The 18,514-nt window shown below is 44.8% G+C and overlaps 1 protein-coding gene across 1 annotated transcript in view; it reads left to right on the forward strand.

Annotated features, from left to right (window-relative positions):
- The first annotated feature begins 226 nt into the window (after positions 1–226).
- Positions 227–18,514, forward strand: part of RASEF (RAS and EF-hand domain containing) — a 36,710-nt gene continuing 18,422 nt past the window's right edge. The window contains exons 1-8 of the mRNA XM_066615995.1: positions 227–686; positions 10,189–10,335; positions 12,067–12,157; positions 14,091–14,186; positions 15,081–15,158; positions 15,935–16,050; positions 16,158–16,226; positions 17,927–18,011. Of these exons, the coding sequence (XP_066472092.1) occupies positions 235–686; positions 10,189–10,335; positions 12,067–12,157; positions 14,091–14,186; positions 15,081–15,158; positions 15,935–16,050; positions 16,158–16,226; positions 17,927–18,011 (1,134 nt within the window). The 5' untranslated portion in view covers positions 227–234. The remainder of the gene's footprint in view (positions 687–10,188; positions 10,336–12,066; positions 12,158–14,090; positions 14,187–15,080; positions 15,159–15,934; positions 16,051–16,157; positions 16,227–17,926; positions 18,012–18,514) is intronic.

Below are 18,514 nucleotides of genomic sequence, written 5' to 3' on the forward strand. Positions count from 1 at the left end.
CCTGGCGCGTCACAGCCCGGGTGGCGGTGCTGGGTCTGGGAAGGCGTGGACGGTCTCCCGGTGACTTCACGCCCCGCCACCGGAGTCTTGGCGAAGTTTGTGCGCGCAGGGGGTGGGGCAGGGAAGGGGCGGCCCTGGAGGTGACGCTGGAGGGCGGGCGGGCAGGCTGGCTGGCTGGCTGGCGCGGTGGCCTCTCCTGTGCGCGTCCCGGTCCCCGCGTAGGCGCCCCCCGCGATGGGCTCCCCCGAGGGCGCGCAGCAGCAGCAGCAGCAGGCGGCCCCCGACGACGCGTCCTGGCTGCGCTCGCTCTTCCTGGCCTGCGACGTGAACGGCTCCGGCCGCCTGGAGCGCGACGACTTTGGCTCGCTGTGCGCCGAGCTGAGGCTCCGTCCGGCCGAGGCGGAGGCGATCTTCCAGCGCCTGGACGCCGACCGCGACGGCGCCATCACCTTCCAGGAGTTCGCCCGCGCCTTCCGCGGGGCCACGCGGAGGAGGCGGCGGCGGCGGCAGCAGCAGCAGCAGCGAGAGGAGCCGTCGGAGGAGATGGACGAGGACGAGCTACACTTGGACGATGCCCTCGACGCCTTGGCCGGGGCGGCGGCGGCCGGAGCCCCTGCCGCGAGGCCGAGCCAGGCTTGGCGGGAGTTCGAGCTCCGGCTCGGGCAGGAGGCAGGCTACATCCCCAGGTGAGCGCTCCTCCTGTTCAGTTTCACCCCAGTCATAGGAGGCGAGAGTGCCCCTGAGCATGCACAGAGAACATGTACAGAGTACGGTTGTCATCCTTTGTGGTCATGTAAATGCAGCGCCGTTTCCTTGCATGGCGACGCAGTGATGGGGGAAAGCTGCACCCGTTGAATTTCTACCTGCCAAGGGACAGGGGACCTATTAGGAGCAAGAGGGCAACCCTAGCCCCAGAGGGTGTTCACCTTGTCCCTGCCCAGTGCCTTGAAACAGGTGGCAGGGCTTCTAGGGCTTGGTTTCCAAGCAGGCTTGGGCTCTCAGGGGCCCAATGATCAGAAGACACTCCAGATGTGGGTTTTTGTCCCCCATAAATAAGGTCACCAGAGACAAATTGGGACAGAGCACCTTTACCTTTAACCGGTCTATAGAAGAGGGGATTTGGGCAGGTGCATTTCAACATGGAGGGGTCTAAAAACTGCACCTGCCAAAGTTCCCTCTGGTGCACAGTGGTTAAAAGTAGAGACACTCTGTCCCACTTTGTATCCAAAGTTTACCCTACCTAACACAGCACCCACCATGCTTCCAGAGGGGTTGCTGGCCTAGTCTGTTCTGGTACAAACAGCAAAGCATTGCATAGCACATTAAGGACTAACCAGTTTATTTTTAAAAAAAAGTTTTTGTGGGCTGCAGTCACCATCTGGTTAGTCTTTAACCAGACAAGACCAGAATGCTGTTTTCTATGCCACTTTTTCAGAGCACCAGCCTTTCCTCTGACCGTGTGTGTGGCATCTGTCACCCTTTCCAGGGCCTCGGGTCCATTCCTGTAGTGACATAGTGCTAGAGCTCTCCAGCTAGGCTGCAGTTGGGATTTCCAGGAAAGCAGCAATAACGGCAGTGGCATGGTAGAGATGCCATTGTTTTGGCCTTGTTGGTGTGGTTTTGAAATCTCGGATGCCCCACACTTGCAAGGTGCCACGTTGCTTCTTACCTTTTGGTTCTAGGAACAAACAGGGCCTCCCTTCTCAGATTTCAGATCTTCCTTTATTACTTTAAAAGAGTAGTACTTCAAAAGAGGGCAATGGATTTGTTTTGAAACATCCCAGCTCTGTCAAAATGTACGGCACAGATTCCAGCACTCCTGGGGTTGGAGCAGGATTAGTGCAGGCTTCCTGTGTGCCACATCTTTTGAGTTATTATCCAATCCTGTCCCATGACGCTGAAGCAATGGCCAAAACACAGCCAGATATCGTACCTGCATTTGTGACTTTATCACTTCAGAGAACAGTTTACTGTAAATGTAGCTGCTTGATTGATCTATGCACATGTGATACAATATAGGCTGGCAATAACTTTCAGTGGTAAGTGTCAAAAACACTGAAGGTTTCTGTTCAACCCATTCTTCTTTTCATCCATCAAGGGCTGCAATCCTATCCACACTTACCTAGGAGTAAACCCCATTGACTATAATGGGACTTATTTCTGAGTAGGCTTGCCTGGGCTTGGGCTCCAGGATAGGCAAGTCAGTTCCCATTCAATTTCATATGTTAGAGGCACAAAAACAGATCATCTTTCAGGATGTTGTCTTAGGATCAATACATGTGATCATATAAGGTGGTGAATTGTCAAGTGTCAAGCATATCACATTGGTCTGTTTGCTTTTGTGGGCATTGTCCAGGTGATGGTAAATGCTTGTGAGAGCTAAGAAGGCTCTCCCTGCCATTATCTGATCTGCGATAGCCATTTCATGCTGCCAAGCTATGATGTGGAAGATGCACTTATCAAATGGCAAACAGCTCAGCAAGCATGCACTCCTAAGGGGTTGGATGGGGAGGCATCATGTGAAGATGCTTGCCAAGTTGTTTTTGACTGCTGTAATTTGAAATTTGTACTGTTTGGTTTCACACATGTGGCTAATATTGTGGTTACTGAGCAATTTTGTTGTGGCTGGCATACAGAGGACATAATTATATGCATACTTCCCTCAGAGTATTCCCTGAGGTGCTTGTTTCCAGTGAGTGAAATAGGATTACAGTCAGTTCTGGTATCCATGGATCTAGCATCCACGGATTTGATTTGTCAGTGGATACTGGGGTCCATGTTTAAATGCCTTTTTTTTTTTTTTAAAAAGTGTGAAAATCAGGACTTCTACTGTTGCATGGTAAAACTGCACAATTTCCAAGCTTCCAGTGCTATTTTTAGGGATGATAGTCACCCTTCCAGGTTATGCAGAGGTTCCTTGCCCCTCCTAGGCTTGCCCCAGAATGCATTGCGATTCATCAGGAGACATATATAATTTAGATTCTTTTTCCTCTTCAACAGTTGGTTAGCAAATCAGAAACTCCTACTTAGTTCAGATTCTTAACGAAGTATCTTTTTCTTAACTATTTGATTCATTTAGTTTATGTAGAATAATTGAGATGATCAACAGGTGATTTTGGTGCCTAGTATTTTTTGGAGACTGTTCTTGGGTTTGCTCAGAATCTTCACAAAATTGGGACAATAAAATTGCTTGAATTTTCTCAATTTTTTTTTAAATTTAATGAAAATTTTAAAAGAACCCTACTGGAATGATGGTGGTAGATTCAGCCCAAAGCCAAGCTTAGCAGCATCATTTTATGTCCATAAATAGATGTAGCAGTCTCGACACTATGCAATTTATTGATTTTTTCAAATCTGAAGAAAGTTTTATAAGAATCTGATTAGTTTTATTCTTGTACACAGTGAAACTGTGTTTTGAGGATTATTTTTATACCTGTTGAACCAAAAAAGTTAATAAAATTAACTTGCCTTTTAAGTTTGGAAGTGAATTGCGCTTCTTATATCCTATTTTCTGATGCTGCCAATTTTTGGGAAACTGCTGCCCCTTTGCAATGTGTTATGACGGTACTCACAACTCTGAGGCCATTTAGGTGCTTGTGCTTTAGGACTGCTAGGAAGGTGGTGGATTGAAACATGTGCTGACTGAGTTCGCATTGATCTTTCAGTAACCAGAGGGCTTATCTCAGTGCCATGGATACCGTGTTTGTCTTAGTACTTTGGATGAAGTCCAGCTACTTTGTGTTAATAGGGTGGTAGAGGAAATTGCAATATCTCCATTTGCTGTGAGTGTAAAGACATGTAGCTTGATTCTATTGAATGTCAATTCTCATGCATTGCATCAGATTGGTCAAACTGACTCTTTTTAGTGCATAACTAGCTACTTGATACCAGCTGATTCAGATTGGCAAGTGTCTGCAGACTTCTAATTGTGGAACCTCCTCTGGTAAAAGCAAGTACAGGAATAAAGCACTACTTTATTCTGAAGTTATTCAGTAGTGCAACTGCTATTTTGTTTATCTTGAGCCCAGACGTTTGCACACCTGTTTATCAAGAACATCTATGTGCTAAAATGATTATTTAACATATTTATTTTAGAAATATCTAAGTTAGCCTTCAGATCAACAGGGAGGTGGGTGAACCCATTGATATTCCCTATCTGGATTTTCAGAAGGTGTTTGACACAGTCCCTCATCAAAAACTCCTGAGAACTCCATAGTCGGGGAATAAGAGGGCAGGTTCTCTTATGGATTAGGAGTGGTCCAAAGAGCAGGAAATAGAGAGTGGGTGTAATGGGCAATTTTTACATGAAAAGTGGTGTGCCCCAAGGATTGGTGTTGGGACTGATGCATTTCAATTTGTATTTTGTTCATAAATGATATGGAGTCGGGGATAAGCAGCAAGATGGTCAAGTTTGTAGATGACACTAAACTTTTCTGGGTAGTGAAGTCCAGAATGAGTTGTGAAGAGCTTCAGAGGGATCTCTCTAAACTGGGGGAAGAGGCAGCAAAATGGCAGATGTGCTTCAATATAAGTGTAAAGTGATGCACATTGAGGCAAGAAATCCAAATTTCACTTATATGCTAACGGGTTCTGAGCTGTCTGTGACAGATCAGGAAGGAGATCTTGGGGTAGTGAGTGTCAGCTTGATAAAAGTGTTGACCCAATGTGTGGCAGCTGTGAAGAAGGCCAGTTCCATGCTCAGGATATCCATGCTCAGGATAATTTAGAAAGGGATTGAAAATAAAATGGCCAATATTATAGAACCATTGTACAAATGGGTGGTTTTGGAGAATTGTGTCCAGTTCTGGTCACCACATCTCAAAAAGGATATAGTGGAGCTTGAAAAGGTGAAGAAGAAAAAATGATAGTGGGCTTTTCTTTCCTTACAAGGAAAGGCTGCAGTGTTTGAGTCTGTCAGTCTAGAAAGAAGGTGCCTGCGGTAGCCATGATTCAGACATATGATATTATGCATGGGATGGATAGAGTAGATAAAGGGAAGTTCTTTTCCCTCTTGTATAACACCAGAACCAGGGGACATCCACTAAAATTCACAGGCAGGAGAATTCGAATGGACAGAAAAGGAAATATTTCTTTACCCAGTGAGTAATCAAACTGTGGAACTCCTTGATGTTTTGATGGCACCTGGCTTGGATTCCTTTAAAAAGGGATAGATTTATGGAGGAAAAAGTCCATCAAAAGTTAGAAGCCATGATGACATTTTTAAAAAATATGTTTTAGAGGTAGCCTAACTCTGAATCATAGAAGCAAGGGAATGCAAGGGTTGTCTTGTGTGTTCCTAGAAGCATCTGGTGAGCCACTTGTGAGATGCCATGGGATACAGGAAGCTGAACTAGATGGGTACTCCTGCTTGGTCTGATCCAGCAAGTCTCTTATTGGATGCCACCCTGATAAGAACATGAGAAAACATTATATAAAACAACAATTAAAACAAGGCACAGAGCAAAACCAAGACAGCAGTCAAGATTCAGCAGAGTAGATGAAAACAGAGGTGAAACCAATTTACACTGTGTGCTGGAATGCCTGGGAAAATACACATCTTTGTTTGGTGTCTGGATGATAGTGCCATGACTGAGAAGCCCCTGCTCCTGGCTACCAGTCAACTAATTTTAGGCAGCGGGAGAACCAGAGGAAGGATCCAATGTTGACTATGGTGTCTGGGTAGACTCGTGTGGTGGGAGATAAACCTTTATGTATGTACTCAGGTCCCAAGCCATGTAGCATCAGCCCTTTGACTTGCACCTGGAAAGTGACAGGAAGCCAGTGTAGCTCTTTAAGAACGGACAAGATAACATTTCATATAACTGTTCCCATTTAGTACAAAAAAGCATTGGTAAGAATTTTGCAAAGACGGGGCCATGTACAAAACTTGGTTGTAGTCTAACATAGAGGTTGTGTGGATATCTGGAGTGATTAAATGGATATATTTTACCAACTTCTTCAATGTCTGCACATGCTGGGGCAGGGATTTACATTAAGACTGGTTAGTCTGCAAGCAAATGGCCTGTTGCAAATCTGAGTGGGGCAGGTCGGTTTTCCTCAGGCAAATGGTGTGTTTGAAGAGGAAGTGGTTAACTAGATAACACTTTAGATAACCTCCTTTGCAGATGCCTTTCTGATGTTGAAAAGAAAATGTTGTCATAGCATATTTCAGTTTGAACGAAAAAGCAAAACCTTGGTCAATGACATAAAGTTCACAGGAACAACTTATTCATGGTTAAAGCAAATGGCCACAATATTTGGTAGCAACATGACACAGCCAGCTTTCCCCTGAACATTGAAATATTTATTGTAATTCCCAGGGAAGTCATTTTAATAACTTGAGAGGTGGCATAGCAATAAAAACTTTGAATTGTTGCCAAACAATTTGAAAGTGAGCAGTGAGACACATAATAAAATGTATGAAGAGCAGAGTAAAAACCCATTGAAACTGGTGCCGAAACCAAGTACAACTCAGGAATTGTCCCACGTGACGTGAAATGCAGGGCGGAGGCACTGTTGCCAAACCCCCATTCCTTCATTGGCACCTCTGGTATCTTGTGAGACAGTATCCTGGTAGAGAATTTTGCTGTGTAGCTCTGCCTTTCTGTGCAGTTACGAACAGGTTCACTGCACTTAGGCCGTGGGATGCCCAGTCCTCCAATTTTGTGCAAATTGACGCAGATATCTCTAATTGATTGGTGTAGGCCTAGGGTTCCCAACCCATGGTCCGTGGACCACTGGTGGTCCACGATGTCTCTGGTGGGAAAAAAGAAAAAAAAACCCTTCCAGGCAGAAAAAAAGCCTCTGCAGCGTCAGCAACCAATCAGAGCAGCTCAGAGCCGATCAGAGCATAGCCTCTCCGTCTCCTGCTTCCCCCCTCCACCTCCCTTCCCTCCTTGTCTGTGAGTACACAGACAAGCAAAAAAGTGAAGCGCAGGTGCCTTGTAAGGTGTGAGCGCGTTTGTGCAGCCTCATGGCTCAGCTGCATGCAGAGATGTGCCCTGCCGCCCACTGCCTCCATTCCTTGACTCTGTGCCTTCAGGTGAGCCCTGGCAGCCTGGTTTCTCAGGAGTCAGAGCAGGACTCCAGCCAGCCTGGGAAGTCCCTTTTGCGGGCGGGCGGGCGGGCGGGTGGGCCTGAGGAGGAGGAGTGGGGTGGGAGGAGAAGGGGGGCCGGAGGAGGGGAAGGAATAGGAGTAATGAGGAGGAGGAGGAGCAGGCTCCCAAAGGCATCACTGGCTGGCTGGCTGGCTGGCTGGCTGGGGGGGGGGGTTCCCTGGGAGTGGGTTTCTCTGGATGTGATTTCCCTGGGAGTGCAGGGTTAGGGTTAGGGTTAGACTCCAGCTGGCCAGGGAACACAGAGGGAGGGAGTTGGAGGCAGTGTGGCAGCAGGAGAGGGGAGAAACAATATGCTCAACCCCCATCCCTGGTACCCCTTCCCCAGTTGGCAGGATTGGGCCCTCTTCTAACGCCCAGGGGTGGAGCAAGGGATCCAGGCAACCAGGTTTTGGCACCCCTTTTGGAGAGGGAAACAGGCAGCACCTCTGCTGTCTTACTGCAAGCTGCCCACCTGGGGAGAAGCAATTTCAGAAGTTGCAGAACAGGCACCACCGTAGCCACGTACAGCAGGTGTAACCCCTGACTTTTCCTCCTCAGAGAGCAGCAGCAGCTTTGTCCATGGGGAGTCCACCCCACACTTGGCCAGTTCCCCTATCTCCTCAGATTGCAATCCTATGCATGCTGACCTTGGAGTAAGCCCCATTGACTATAATGGGACTTACTTCTGAGTAGACATGCCTAGAATGGGGCTGTTGATCACACTGTGGCTAAGATGGACTTCTCCAGTAATTTCTCCAATCCCCTTTTAAAGGCATCTAGTCTAGACACCATCATCACATCTTGGGGCAAGGAGTTCAACACACTAACGGCAGAGTAGGCAGCTGTTGTTTTGTGGCTGCAGCCTACCTATAGGCTTGCTCACACTCTCTTAGCTCCAACCAAAGTAGTCCACAGCTAGAGCATGACAGCAGTTAGAACAGGAAGTGAAGAGAGGCTTTCCCCCCCTAAAGACCTTGCAGTGCACACCAAAAGGACTTTTCTTCCAGCTGTTCTGAGATGTTGCTCTGAGCTGGTGCTTCTCCTTCAGGACCGACCTGCCTAAATTGTGTTGAACACTTTCCTAAGGACTCTGGACTCACAAGTGGGGGGAGCAGGGCCAGGTTCTGTGTAACAAAAGGAACTGTGGAGGGATGTGTGCGCTTTCTGTTGGCTCATTTAACTACCTTGCATGACTTGTCTATAATCCCCTTGTGCTTCCCCTCTCCCTTTTTGAGGTGTTTTTCCACACTTAAAAGAGGCAAGGGCTGCGCGTAATGTGGTCTGGTGTGGGGGAAAAGAGACTGGATTGATTTGGGTGGGTATGAAAAGCTCTGAGTTGGGGGGGGGAATTATTTTGTGTTCCATGTATTCCATGTAAACCAAAGACTTTCACAGCTAGTGAAGCAAATGCAAGCACAACCATCATATTAATTATTAAATAATCTTCTTATGTATTACAAATTTAATTGTATTTTTTGTGTGCGAGGGTGAGGGGGTTGCATGTGGTCCCCACCTTCTCCGAATTTGCCTTAGTGGTCCCTGAGCTCCTAAAGGTTGGGAACCACTGGTGTAGGCACACTGCTGTTTGCTCCTGATTGAATGTGCCATTGGCTGTCCAAGGCACTGTCACTTTCAAACTCCTCTGTTTTCCCCATGTAGGCTGCTGACTTGTGTGTTTTTAATTTCAACCTCATGCAGCCTCCTCGCATAAGTATTCAGGTGAGCGCCCCTGCTGTCATCCTTAATTTAAACAGAATCCATCCCCTCCTTGCGACTCCTGGCACCCCTCTAGGGGATTGCGCTGCTCTGCTTGCCTGTAGTTTGATTTCTCGCGGCGTGCGCCTGACTAGCGCTGCATAAATGTAGGCCACCGGAGCCTGCTGAATCTCGCTCTTGACAGTTGTAATTGGGCCAGTGAGGAGCAATGAAACCATATTGCGGTTTTGGGATCAAATCAGCTGAGCAAACTCCCACAATTACTGCCATATGTTTATGACAGCAGCAGCTCTTCCAAGTGGAGCACAGCAGGCAGAGGCTAAAAAGCAAGGCGGAGGGAAGTGGCGCTCTCAGCTCCCTTTCTTTCAGGTGTCTTGTTTGTTTAATCTCTGAAGCTGAAAACTCTTAAAGAACAGCAACGGTGACGTACTTGAGAGTCGAACAAAAGGCAGCCCTGTCAGGCTGCAGTGCAAAGCCCTCTGCTAGGCTCCGAAGGATAATGTTACAGGAGAGAGATGTGATTATTACAGCCCATCCTATCCAACTTTCCAGCACTGATGGCAGCTCTGAGGTTAGGTGCAGGCTGGGAGTCACCTCAGGATAAGGGGATATTTTTACCCCTACTTTATGTGAAGCCGTAGCCTGCCCTGTGGGGCTACTCGGATCTGTGCCAGGTATTTAGCTGGTGCAAAGCCAAGCAACCCATGAAAGACTGCTCGGGCCAGGGACAGGGGTTAGGATGCAGTCTGCACTGCAGCCTTCCAGGCCTGATCATCCTCCCGCTCTGCCCTCCTCCATCCTCACCTCCAGAATGCCACCCTCTCCCATCCTCTGTGCCACCTGGCACCTCACACACCTATGGCTGCCCCCACAGGGCTCTAAGCCATAACTGGCAGACCAGCACATGCTGTTGTATCAGCATGGCCGGCTCATGAGTTGATGCAAACATGCCTTATGGTACGTTTGTGATACTCTGGAGGCAGTGCAGGGGGCCTCTACTGGCACAACGCACAGTTTGGATCAGACTGTAATCAGACTGTCATCTCTTACTCACCAGAAACAAACCCCTCTAATTTTGATGCAGTTCCATTCTATTTCACTGCAATAATGAGTTTACCAAAATCCTTCCTCCAAAGTAATTTAGTATTTGATATTAAGTATTTTGCAATATTGGAGATGTTGACAGTTTTGCTTTTTCTCTGGAGAATTCCTTAAGCTTAACTTAAAATTAGTTTTTTTTGGGGGGGGGGAGGCTTACTGTAAAAGCTGCATATGAGTGCTTTCCCCCTCCCATTTCAACTACCTCCTCGGCATAAAATGAACATCAATGAATAAAATCTGCAACGTATTTGCTATCTGTTTTTTTCCCCCCCAGGCAAGAACAGGTCAGCGTTCTGTATCAGAACATCAATATAGTGGAACCTCGACTAATTCAACCTTATGAACAGGTCATTAAGAACTTTATTCGAGAGATCAAGCTTCAGAGTACAGAGATGGAAAACCTAGCCATAGCCGTAAAGAGGTGAAGTTGATTGTTTTGTACTTTGCAGTTAAACAATTGCCAGTTTTGTCTGCAGTACATGGTGTTACTTGGAGTCACATGATGATATTAATGGGGAAATGAATTCCTGTGCATGCCTTCAAATCTGTCCCAGGTTGGATCAGAATTCTAGCTAACAAATGCCAACACCGACAGCCTATTGACTGGCAGTCTCGGTGCAGGTACAAGCCAGTCTTCTTAGCTTCCTTGTTCTGTCCTAAGTGAAATGAAGGAAATGCTTATAACTGGAGGGCAGATCAGTGCACAGATGTCATGTTTCCATGCTGTGGTAATTTTTCCTTGACTGTTGCCCTCATTTTCGGCATGTCATCATTGCTATTTTACTTCCCTTCAAAGGTGCCTGATTGCATCTAAAGTTGCAACTTAAGAAATTGCAGACCAGAATTAATTAGGTGACATGTATAGGCTGTTTAGTAAGGGTGGCTCAAAATGATCAGGGCAGTATGACATCTGGTCTCTTTTGATCAATGGAATGTACTGTACTTGGCAAGCTTAGTGCCAGTTTCAGTGCTTGGGTACATCCGGAATTCCCCTTTCTGAAGTCACCCCTTGTTCCCGGGCCTCTGTAGTCTTCTGTAGTCACATACCACAGAAAATGGGGGAGAGGTGAAATCTTGACTGGATGAAGGCACACGGTAATGGTGGTAGTAGCACTGTTTGTATATTGCTAGCGGAGTCGTTGCTGTGATAAAACCGGGAAGAGTCATGTGGCACCTTCAGGCAGACAAATATATTGCAGCATAAGATGTTTATGAAATTGTAATCATGGAGGTCTTTTCCTTTTCACTCCAGGGGGACAGCTCTGACTTAAAAGAGTTGCATAGCAATGTACCTGGGCCCAGGGAGGGGAGTATATAGCAGGCAGGTGTCCTTTATTCAGTTGAGGGACTAATACAACACAACACTCTTGAACCTCGATAGTTCGTTCACCCTTGCACTAATTCCCTCTGTGCTTTGCCTCTTTGGACCTGATCTAAGTAGATGCTCTGTGTCCCTGCTCGAGTAATGGTCCATGTAGATAGCAGAGGGACCAGTTTACTTGCTGCTGCAGGAACAGGCCAGGACCCCTTGCCACCAGGTTAAGCCAGTGGAGAGGGACTTAGGGGTCAGCTGGGTGATCTGCCCCTTACCCTGGAGTGGGTGGTGGCATCCTCCTGGGCCCCATAGGGAGAGCTGGCCTATGGAGTTCTCTTGGTAGTGGTAATCCTTATTCTCTGTTCTATCTGCTGCTGTCTATCCCCTCTCCCAGGCTCACCAGCTTAGTCCCTGATAACCTCCTTATCCCCTTCTTCCAGGTGTCTAGAACCAGCCCACCTTCCTCATGGTCGACCTGCCTGTCACCTCCACTCACCTCCCTAGCCACCTGTTTCTCTATCTTCTCCCCTTCTTGTTCTCCTCCACTCATTTTTGGTTTCACTCTCTCCCTCTCCGTCTTTTGTGTTCCTCCAATCTCTGTCTCTCTATCCCCTCACTGCATTTTCCTCTCCCTGCTTGCCCATTTCCTGCACAAAACAGGTGGTTGAACTAGATGGCCTATGAGACCCTCTCCCACTCCTTGATTCTACTGAGTTTGTTGACTTCAGCTGTCCATCCTGGAAAATCGTCTTTAGGGTGGAACACATGATGCACTTTTTCCCAGTTGTCTGAAGTTTAAGAGTGTTTAATGTGAGCATATTGACATCTACATTTCAGAGCTCAGGATAAAGCAGCCATCCAGCTCAGTGAACTGGACGAGGAGATGGAGCAGCGAATACAGGCCGCAGAGCAGAAAATCAAGAAGGAGGTGAGCAGTTAATGCTTACAGCAGTTAATATTTATGGTGGCATTTCTCCTTTTAACAGAATTAGTGACAGAGCTCTAACTTTCACATGTAAGGCCTGAGGTGTAGGATGTGTCTCTGCCTTCTTTCACCTCCTGTGTGTCACTGATGTGAAAGGTATGAAGGTCAAAGTTTTCTACATCTGTTTTTGGGTGGAGAGTGTTAATAAGGAAGCCAAACTCAAGGTGTGGATGGCCAAGAGGCCCATTAAGTAGCTTATTGCTCCCTGGTATTAAAATAGTGTGGCAGGAGGATAGCAGTTAGGTGCTAAAGCAAAGTGTTGCTTATTTTGGAGCATGAACCCTCCCTGGCATCCTGTAAGCAGGAACACAAACTTGTGTCTCATTGAGATCTTTCACCTGTTTTAGGGCTATGCCACTTCAGAGTGCATGTATAAAGTCCCAGGTTCAGGCCCTGGCACCTTCTGGTTGAGAGAATAAGGAAGGAGATGACTGGAATGAGTCCCCTGTCTGAAACTGTGGAGAGCTGCAACTGCTCAAAATAGCTCATACTGAGCTGGTTTGGGTCAATGGTCACAGAAACAGATGCAGACAGTAGGCCCTTCTGAACCACAGGCTCAGCATCCATAGATGCTGCCCACGGTTGTAGGGCCTCGGAGGACATCCCTGATGTGACCAGAAGTCCATGGATAATCGTCCATGGCATGAAGCAGAAATGACTTCCCGGTCACATCTGGAAGGCCTTCTGAAGAGAACAGGAGGCTGCTCGCAACCTCTGGAAGGCTGGGTGCAGCCCCTAGTTAAGTTGTTGTGGCACAGCACCACTCCTTGTAGCTTCAGTTATCCATGGATCTCTGTATCTGTGGGGGGTCCTGGAACTGATCCCCTGCAGATACCAAGGTCCCACTGTATGTTGCTATTGCAAACTATTTTTGAAATTTTATTTAGCTTTGAAAACATTCTGCTCTGTCAGGAGGCTGTGGGGGGGGGGGAGGGCTACACTTTCAAAAGAAAAAACTCAAAGCCATGTAGAACCTGACCTGCTTTCAATAAAAAGGCCCGAGTATTGGTTAAAGACTTTTTTCAGCACCATCCTGTGCATGCTTACAGGGCAGTAAGTTTCACTGAGCAAAATTGGGCTTATTTCTGTCGACATGTGCATAGGATTGCACTGTTTGAATGTCCTACCTATGAACGTATAGGTATTTAAAAAATGCCAGTTGAATATCTCATCAGATAAGCATCTGCTCAATATCATTCAATTCTTTGAATATCAAGGGTGGCCCGTAATGTCTTTCCCTTATCATTCTCTTAAATTAGGCTTATCTTGCTCCATTTTCCAGATACAGCTGCACATATTTTCAGAAAGCATAACACCCTAAATGTAAATGCAAGGCCACTGTGATGTTTACTTTGTGGGATAGTTCTGTGCTGTAAAACTTTAATGGCAACCAGGCGCACTGTTTTCACTGACACAAGCTTGACTTGTGACACAGTGAGTTTGTCCTTTCTGTGCACCTCAGTGCTGTGGGATCTTCCTGCTTTTGACTTTTTCCTAGGCTGCAACAATTGCATAACGTACACAGTAGCGATCCTATACAGCTGCCATGTGTGCACACCCACAAATGCTTCTTAAGATGAGCCAGAAAGATCTTTAAGGCTATATGGGAAGTGCTTCTGATACATAATGGCATCAGGTAGACTGGTTAAGGTGTTGGACGTGGACGCAGGTTCAAATTGCCACTTGGTCGTGATGCTTCCTTGATCACCTTGGCCCAGTTGCTATCTCTCAACCTCATCTACCTTACAGGGTGGTTGTAAGGATAAAACGAAGGGGCGGAGCCATGTATATTGCCTTGAGCTCTGTGGAGGAAAAGCAGTACGTAAAGGAGATGCAAACTATTTACTCGTTTAACAAAAACTGTGGAATGTTGTAGGAGAAGCGGAAAGCAGAAGAGGCCCTGAATGATCTCAAGCACCAGTACGAAGCTGAAGTTGGTGAGCTCCAGGTGACCATTAAAAAAATTAAAATGGTAGGTAGCACTTGCCATCCATCCAGGTATTAGTGAATAATATTTTAGTACCTAATCCTCTGATTCAGTCATGTCTCTCTGAAAGTAATTAACAGCACAATCCTATGGACGTCTACTGGGATGTAAGCCCTACTGAGTTAGTTCAGTGCGACTTACTCCCGTGACTTATAGAATTGCAGCCAAAGAGTATTTTGTACTTCAGAGTATGATGTTTAAGCTTCATCTTATTAGAAGACTATGGATCACAAGACTAATGTCTGTGAGATGATGGTGGGAAAAGGGAGTTCTGCAGCATTGCAAATTAAGTACTCCAGTTATGGTTACATTTTCAGAAAGGAGGGACCCATTGATCTCTTATTCATAAGTACAGCAGACATTGGGCTAGTATTTTAGATGTTAAGTCTCTTTTGGTTAATCCCTTCCTACAAAGCAACAACTGTGAAGCTAAGGAAAAAAGTCCTTCTGAGAGTTAAATAGAGAGCTGTTTTCTGCTTTGTATGATTCAAATCAATACATAAAAGTTATTAATTTTTAAATCTACTCAAGGAAGCTTGTAAATAGCTACATGCTTGACATCACTGTAATGAGTTAGAATCCCTTCTGCCTGATCTGTCAAGGAAACATTTTGTAAATTGAATAGTAGTTGGTTCCTTGTCTTCCAGGTTGTTGGCACACCACAAATGACAATGTATGAGCAGGCAGATGAGCTAGTTAAACAGTTTGTGGCCTACTGATTTTTATAGACTATTTTCTAGCCTTCATGGAGGGACTTTATTAAACAAACTGATCCACTGTACTTTCATGTGTGTCTTGCTTCTTTTCCACTGATCTCCATGCAAACAAATTGGTAAATCAAAGGTTCACTCTTGTAGCCATTTTTTTTAACTGTTTCAGCTTGAAGAGCAATCTCGACACATTCATCACAAAGAAGATTTGGCTGCATTAAAGAACAGGATACATGAACTGACCTTGGTATGAGCATTTTTTAACTTTCCAAAGGGCCCAACCCTATCCAACTTTCCAGCAGCAATTCAACTACAGTGCAGCCTTGAGATAATGGAACAAATGTTCCCTTACCTTAAGGAGGCTTCCATGATTGTCCCCCCACAGCAGAATGCAGCACACCCCATTGGTACAGCTGCATCGACACTGGAAAGTTGCATGGGAACGGTAATTCTTGTAACCCATAGTTGAAAATGGGTATATAAAGAGTCTTCACAATAATAATTCAGTAGGTCCATTTCAATAAAACTGGTATCCCTGTTGCCTCTCAGATTTAGGTGCTTTGCTGGGTGATGGCATTTTGTTTGAAAATTCTCAAGGTTGTGGTGCAAGAGTTACTAGAATTTGGGAGAAAGAATAAATTACACTAAGTTCTGGCTGAGTATATCATGTGTTTATATATGTTTAGGTCTTATTTGCACATATTAGCAATATGGACAGCCTGACATTAAATTGAATTTGCAGATCATAGGGTTGTCCCCAAAGTTAAGTTAGGTGAGCCTAAGAAAAGTATACATAGGTATACACTGTCCCTAATGTAAACAGAACATTTTCTATTATAGGAAGATTCAAAATATAACACAACAGATCTTGCAAAGCAAGGCAATATTGCTAATTTATCGTTAGCTGTTATAAAATAGCATTTTTAAAATTTTCTATGTCTTTTGAATGAACAGTGCTTAGCTTTTTGTGTTTTCAAAAGTGGTTCTGATGAATAATTTAAATCTTTTTGGTTTTATATCTAGGAAAACCAGAAACTCAAGAAAGATCTTATGGAAGCACAGACAAATATAGCTTTCCTTCAGAGTGAATTAGATGCTTTGAAGAGTGATATTGCGGATCATAGTTTGAATTCAGAGAGGTAAGAGTCTTCGATATCTGTGGAAAATGGGGTGTCTTTTTTGTTTTGCTGATTTGTGTGTATTGTTGTCTGAGATGAAAAAAAATTATGTTAATTTTGCTTTGTAGAGACCTGGAAATGATCAGGGAATACACTGAAGACAGAGACAATCTGGAAAGGCAGATAGAAATATTACAGTAAGCTGCTAATTCACTTTTTATGTACAGAATACTTTCATTACTGGAGTACCTTTGGTAAAGTGAGGGAGTGGATATTTTTGTCTCATTGGGTCCTAAAGCCAGCTGTAATGTGAGCATAATGGCCAGATGGTTACAGACAATATTACTGAAGACCATTTTCATCTGTCTAGATCTGATGATGGAGTAGTCTTTTCTGTCTACCCAGAAGAAGATAGGTCCTGATTGATTGCACTGTAGGATCGAGTGGTGGTCAAATAACCTTTGTTCGCATAATTCCCATGTATACTATTTGGTATGCAAGCTTGCATTTCTCAGCCAGGGAAATGACTGCACTGTTCAGAAGTCAGTAACAAAAGTGTCAACATCTTGAATAAATATCAAGAAAGCAAACAAAAGCCAAGCTTAATACCTGGCTCCACTACTCTTTTGAAAAGGTTTTAAATCTGACTTTGGCATAAAATGGACTCCAACCTTGTTGCAGTTTAAAGAAACTCAGAGAATGAGATGTGTTGGATAATGACTTCAATTAAATATAAAAATTGTTTATTGATTAGCCTGTATCCTGTAGGAGTACAGTTATGCAAGCTCTAGGGTCTGATGTAAATTCCTATTGAGTTGTCATAGACATCCAATACTTGACTTGAAGATATTATCCTTCAACTCAAAACTTGCTAGAGTTTTGAATAAAAAATATTGAATGGTTAACCAGTTGTCATAATAACTGCTGTGTCAGTGTGAAGTCGCTTTTGTGTAGTTTAAATGAGACTTCCTCATGTTGAGGTCATCTAGACTCCAACATCTTGAATGTGCTTCATTTCCTTTTCCTCTTTATTTACTTTAATTAGAATGTGACCTCATTGCCCTTTTTAATGAAACTTTCACCTTGAAAAAGAACAAAAGTGGAGGGCGACTTGGAAACCGTAGAACAATTAATTTCTCATTATAGAACAGGGGTGTACAAAGTTTTTGGCAGGAGGGCCTCATCGTCTCTCTGACACTGTGTTGGGGGCTGGGGAAAAATGAATTGATTTACATTTAAATTTGAATAAATTTACATAAGTTTACATAAATGAATATATTAAAGATGAACTTATATGAATGAATGAAGGTCTTGCAATAGCTCAAGGCCTATAAAAGGCCTTGTACAAAGCAAGGCTGGCCTTTCCTTTGCTGCTGCTACTGCATCATGGACATAAAACAACAAGCAGTGGAGGGAGCCCTCATCCCACAGCTCACGCAAGAGGTCAAACAGTCGCCCTCACACTGAGAGCAGTTGCATTGGGCCAGTGTGGGCTCCAACAAATATCCGGAGGGCCGGAGGCTCATTGGAGACTGGGGGCTCCCTGAGGGCCACATTGAGAGGCCTCAAGGGCCGCAAGTGGCCCCAGGGCCGGGGTTTGGGCACCCCTGTTACAGAAGGAATACATGAGGTATGAAGTGGCGCATGTTGGTAATGGGTGCAAACATGTCCATTTTTTAATACCACCATTGGCATAAATGTGAAAGATTAAATGGGATGGGGCATTGCCAAACTTGTTCCTGATAGATACAGATGATCTATCTGGAGTTTATTAAAGGTGCAGAAACCTGTTACATTCCTTTCTTTCCACTGCAATTCATAATGCTGGTTTATTAAAACTGCAGTTCCTGACCCAGTATGCATAGGAATAATTTGATTTTCCTGACTTGTTTTGTAGGTCAGCAAACAGGAAACTTCATGACAGCAACGATGGCTTAAGAAGCGCGTTAGAGAATAGCTGGAGCATATACAACAGAGCGCTGGTAGGCACTCACATTGCCTAAGCGATAGGTTGAAATAATTACTTAGTATCTAAATATTTGCTCTCAGTTGTGGTAATGTAAGCCAGAAAAACTGACATTGAAATATTTAATCCTTCTAGCCTTATAACAGAGAAACTAAGAGCAGGTTTTGGTCATTGTATATCATGAAAATACTGGCACTTTTTTCTGTGTATAGGTTCTTCTTCCTTATTCTTATTCATTATTCTTCATTTACATAAGTTACAAATGGAAAACATTTGTCTGGAAATCATGTGTCTGACAGGACAATAAACTGTGGTACATCAACATTTCTGAAAAGTGGTATCTGACCACCACAGCAGATTTCATGATGATCACAGGTAGTGCAGCCCTAACTCTTGTTTTATGTACAGTATTTAAACTTGATGAAGGAATATTTGGAATCAGACCTATGGTTTGTATCCTACGTTTGGTTAGTCATAAGTAAATCCCATTGAAATCAATGGGTCCTACAGTGCAATCCT

The sequence above is a fragment of the Tiliqua scincoides genome, chromosome 2 (genome assembly GCF_035046505.1).
Source record: "Tiliqua scincoides isolate rTilSci1 chromosome 2, rTilSci1.hap2, whole genome shotgun sequence".
NCBI lineage: Eukaryota > Metazoa > Chordata > Lepidosauria > Squamata > Scincidae > Tiliqua > Tiliqua scincoides.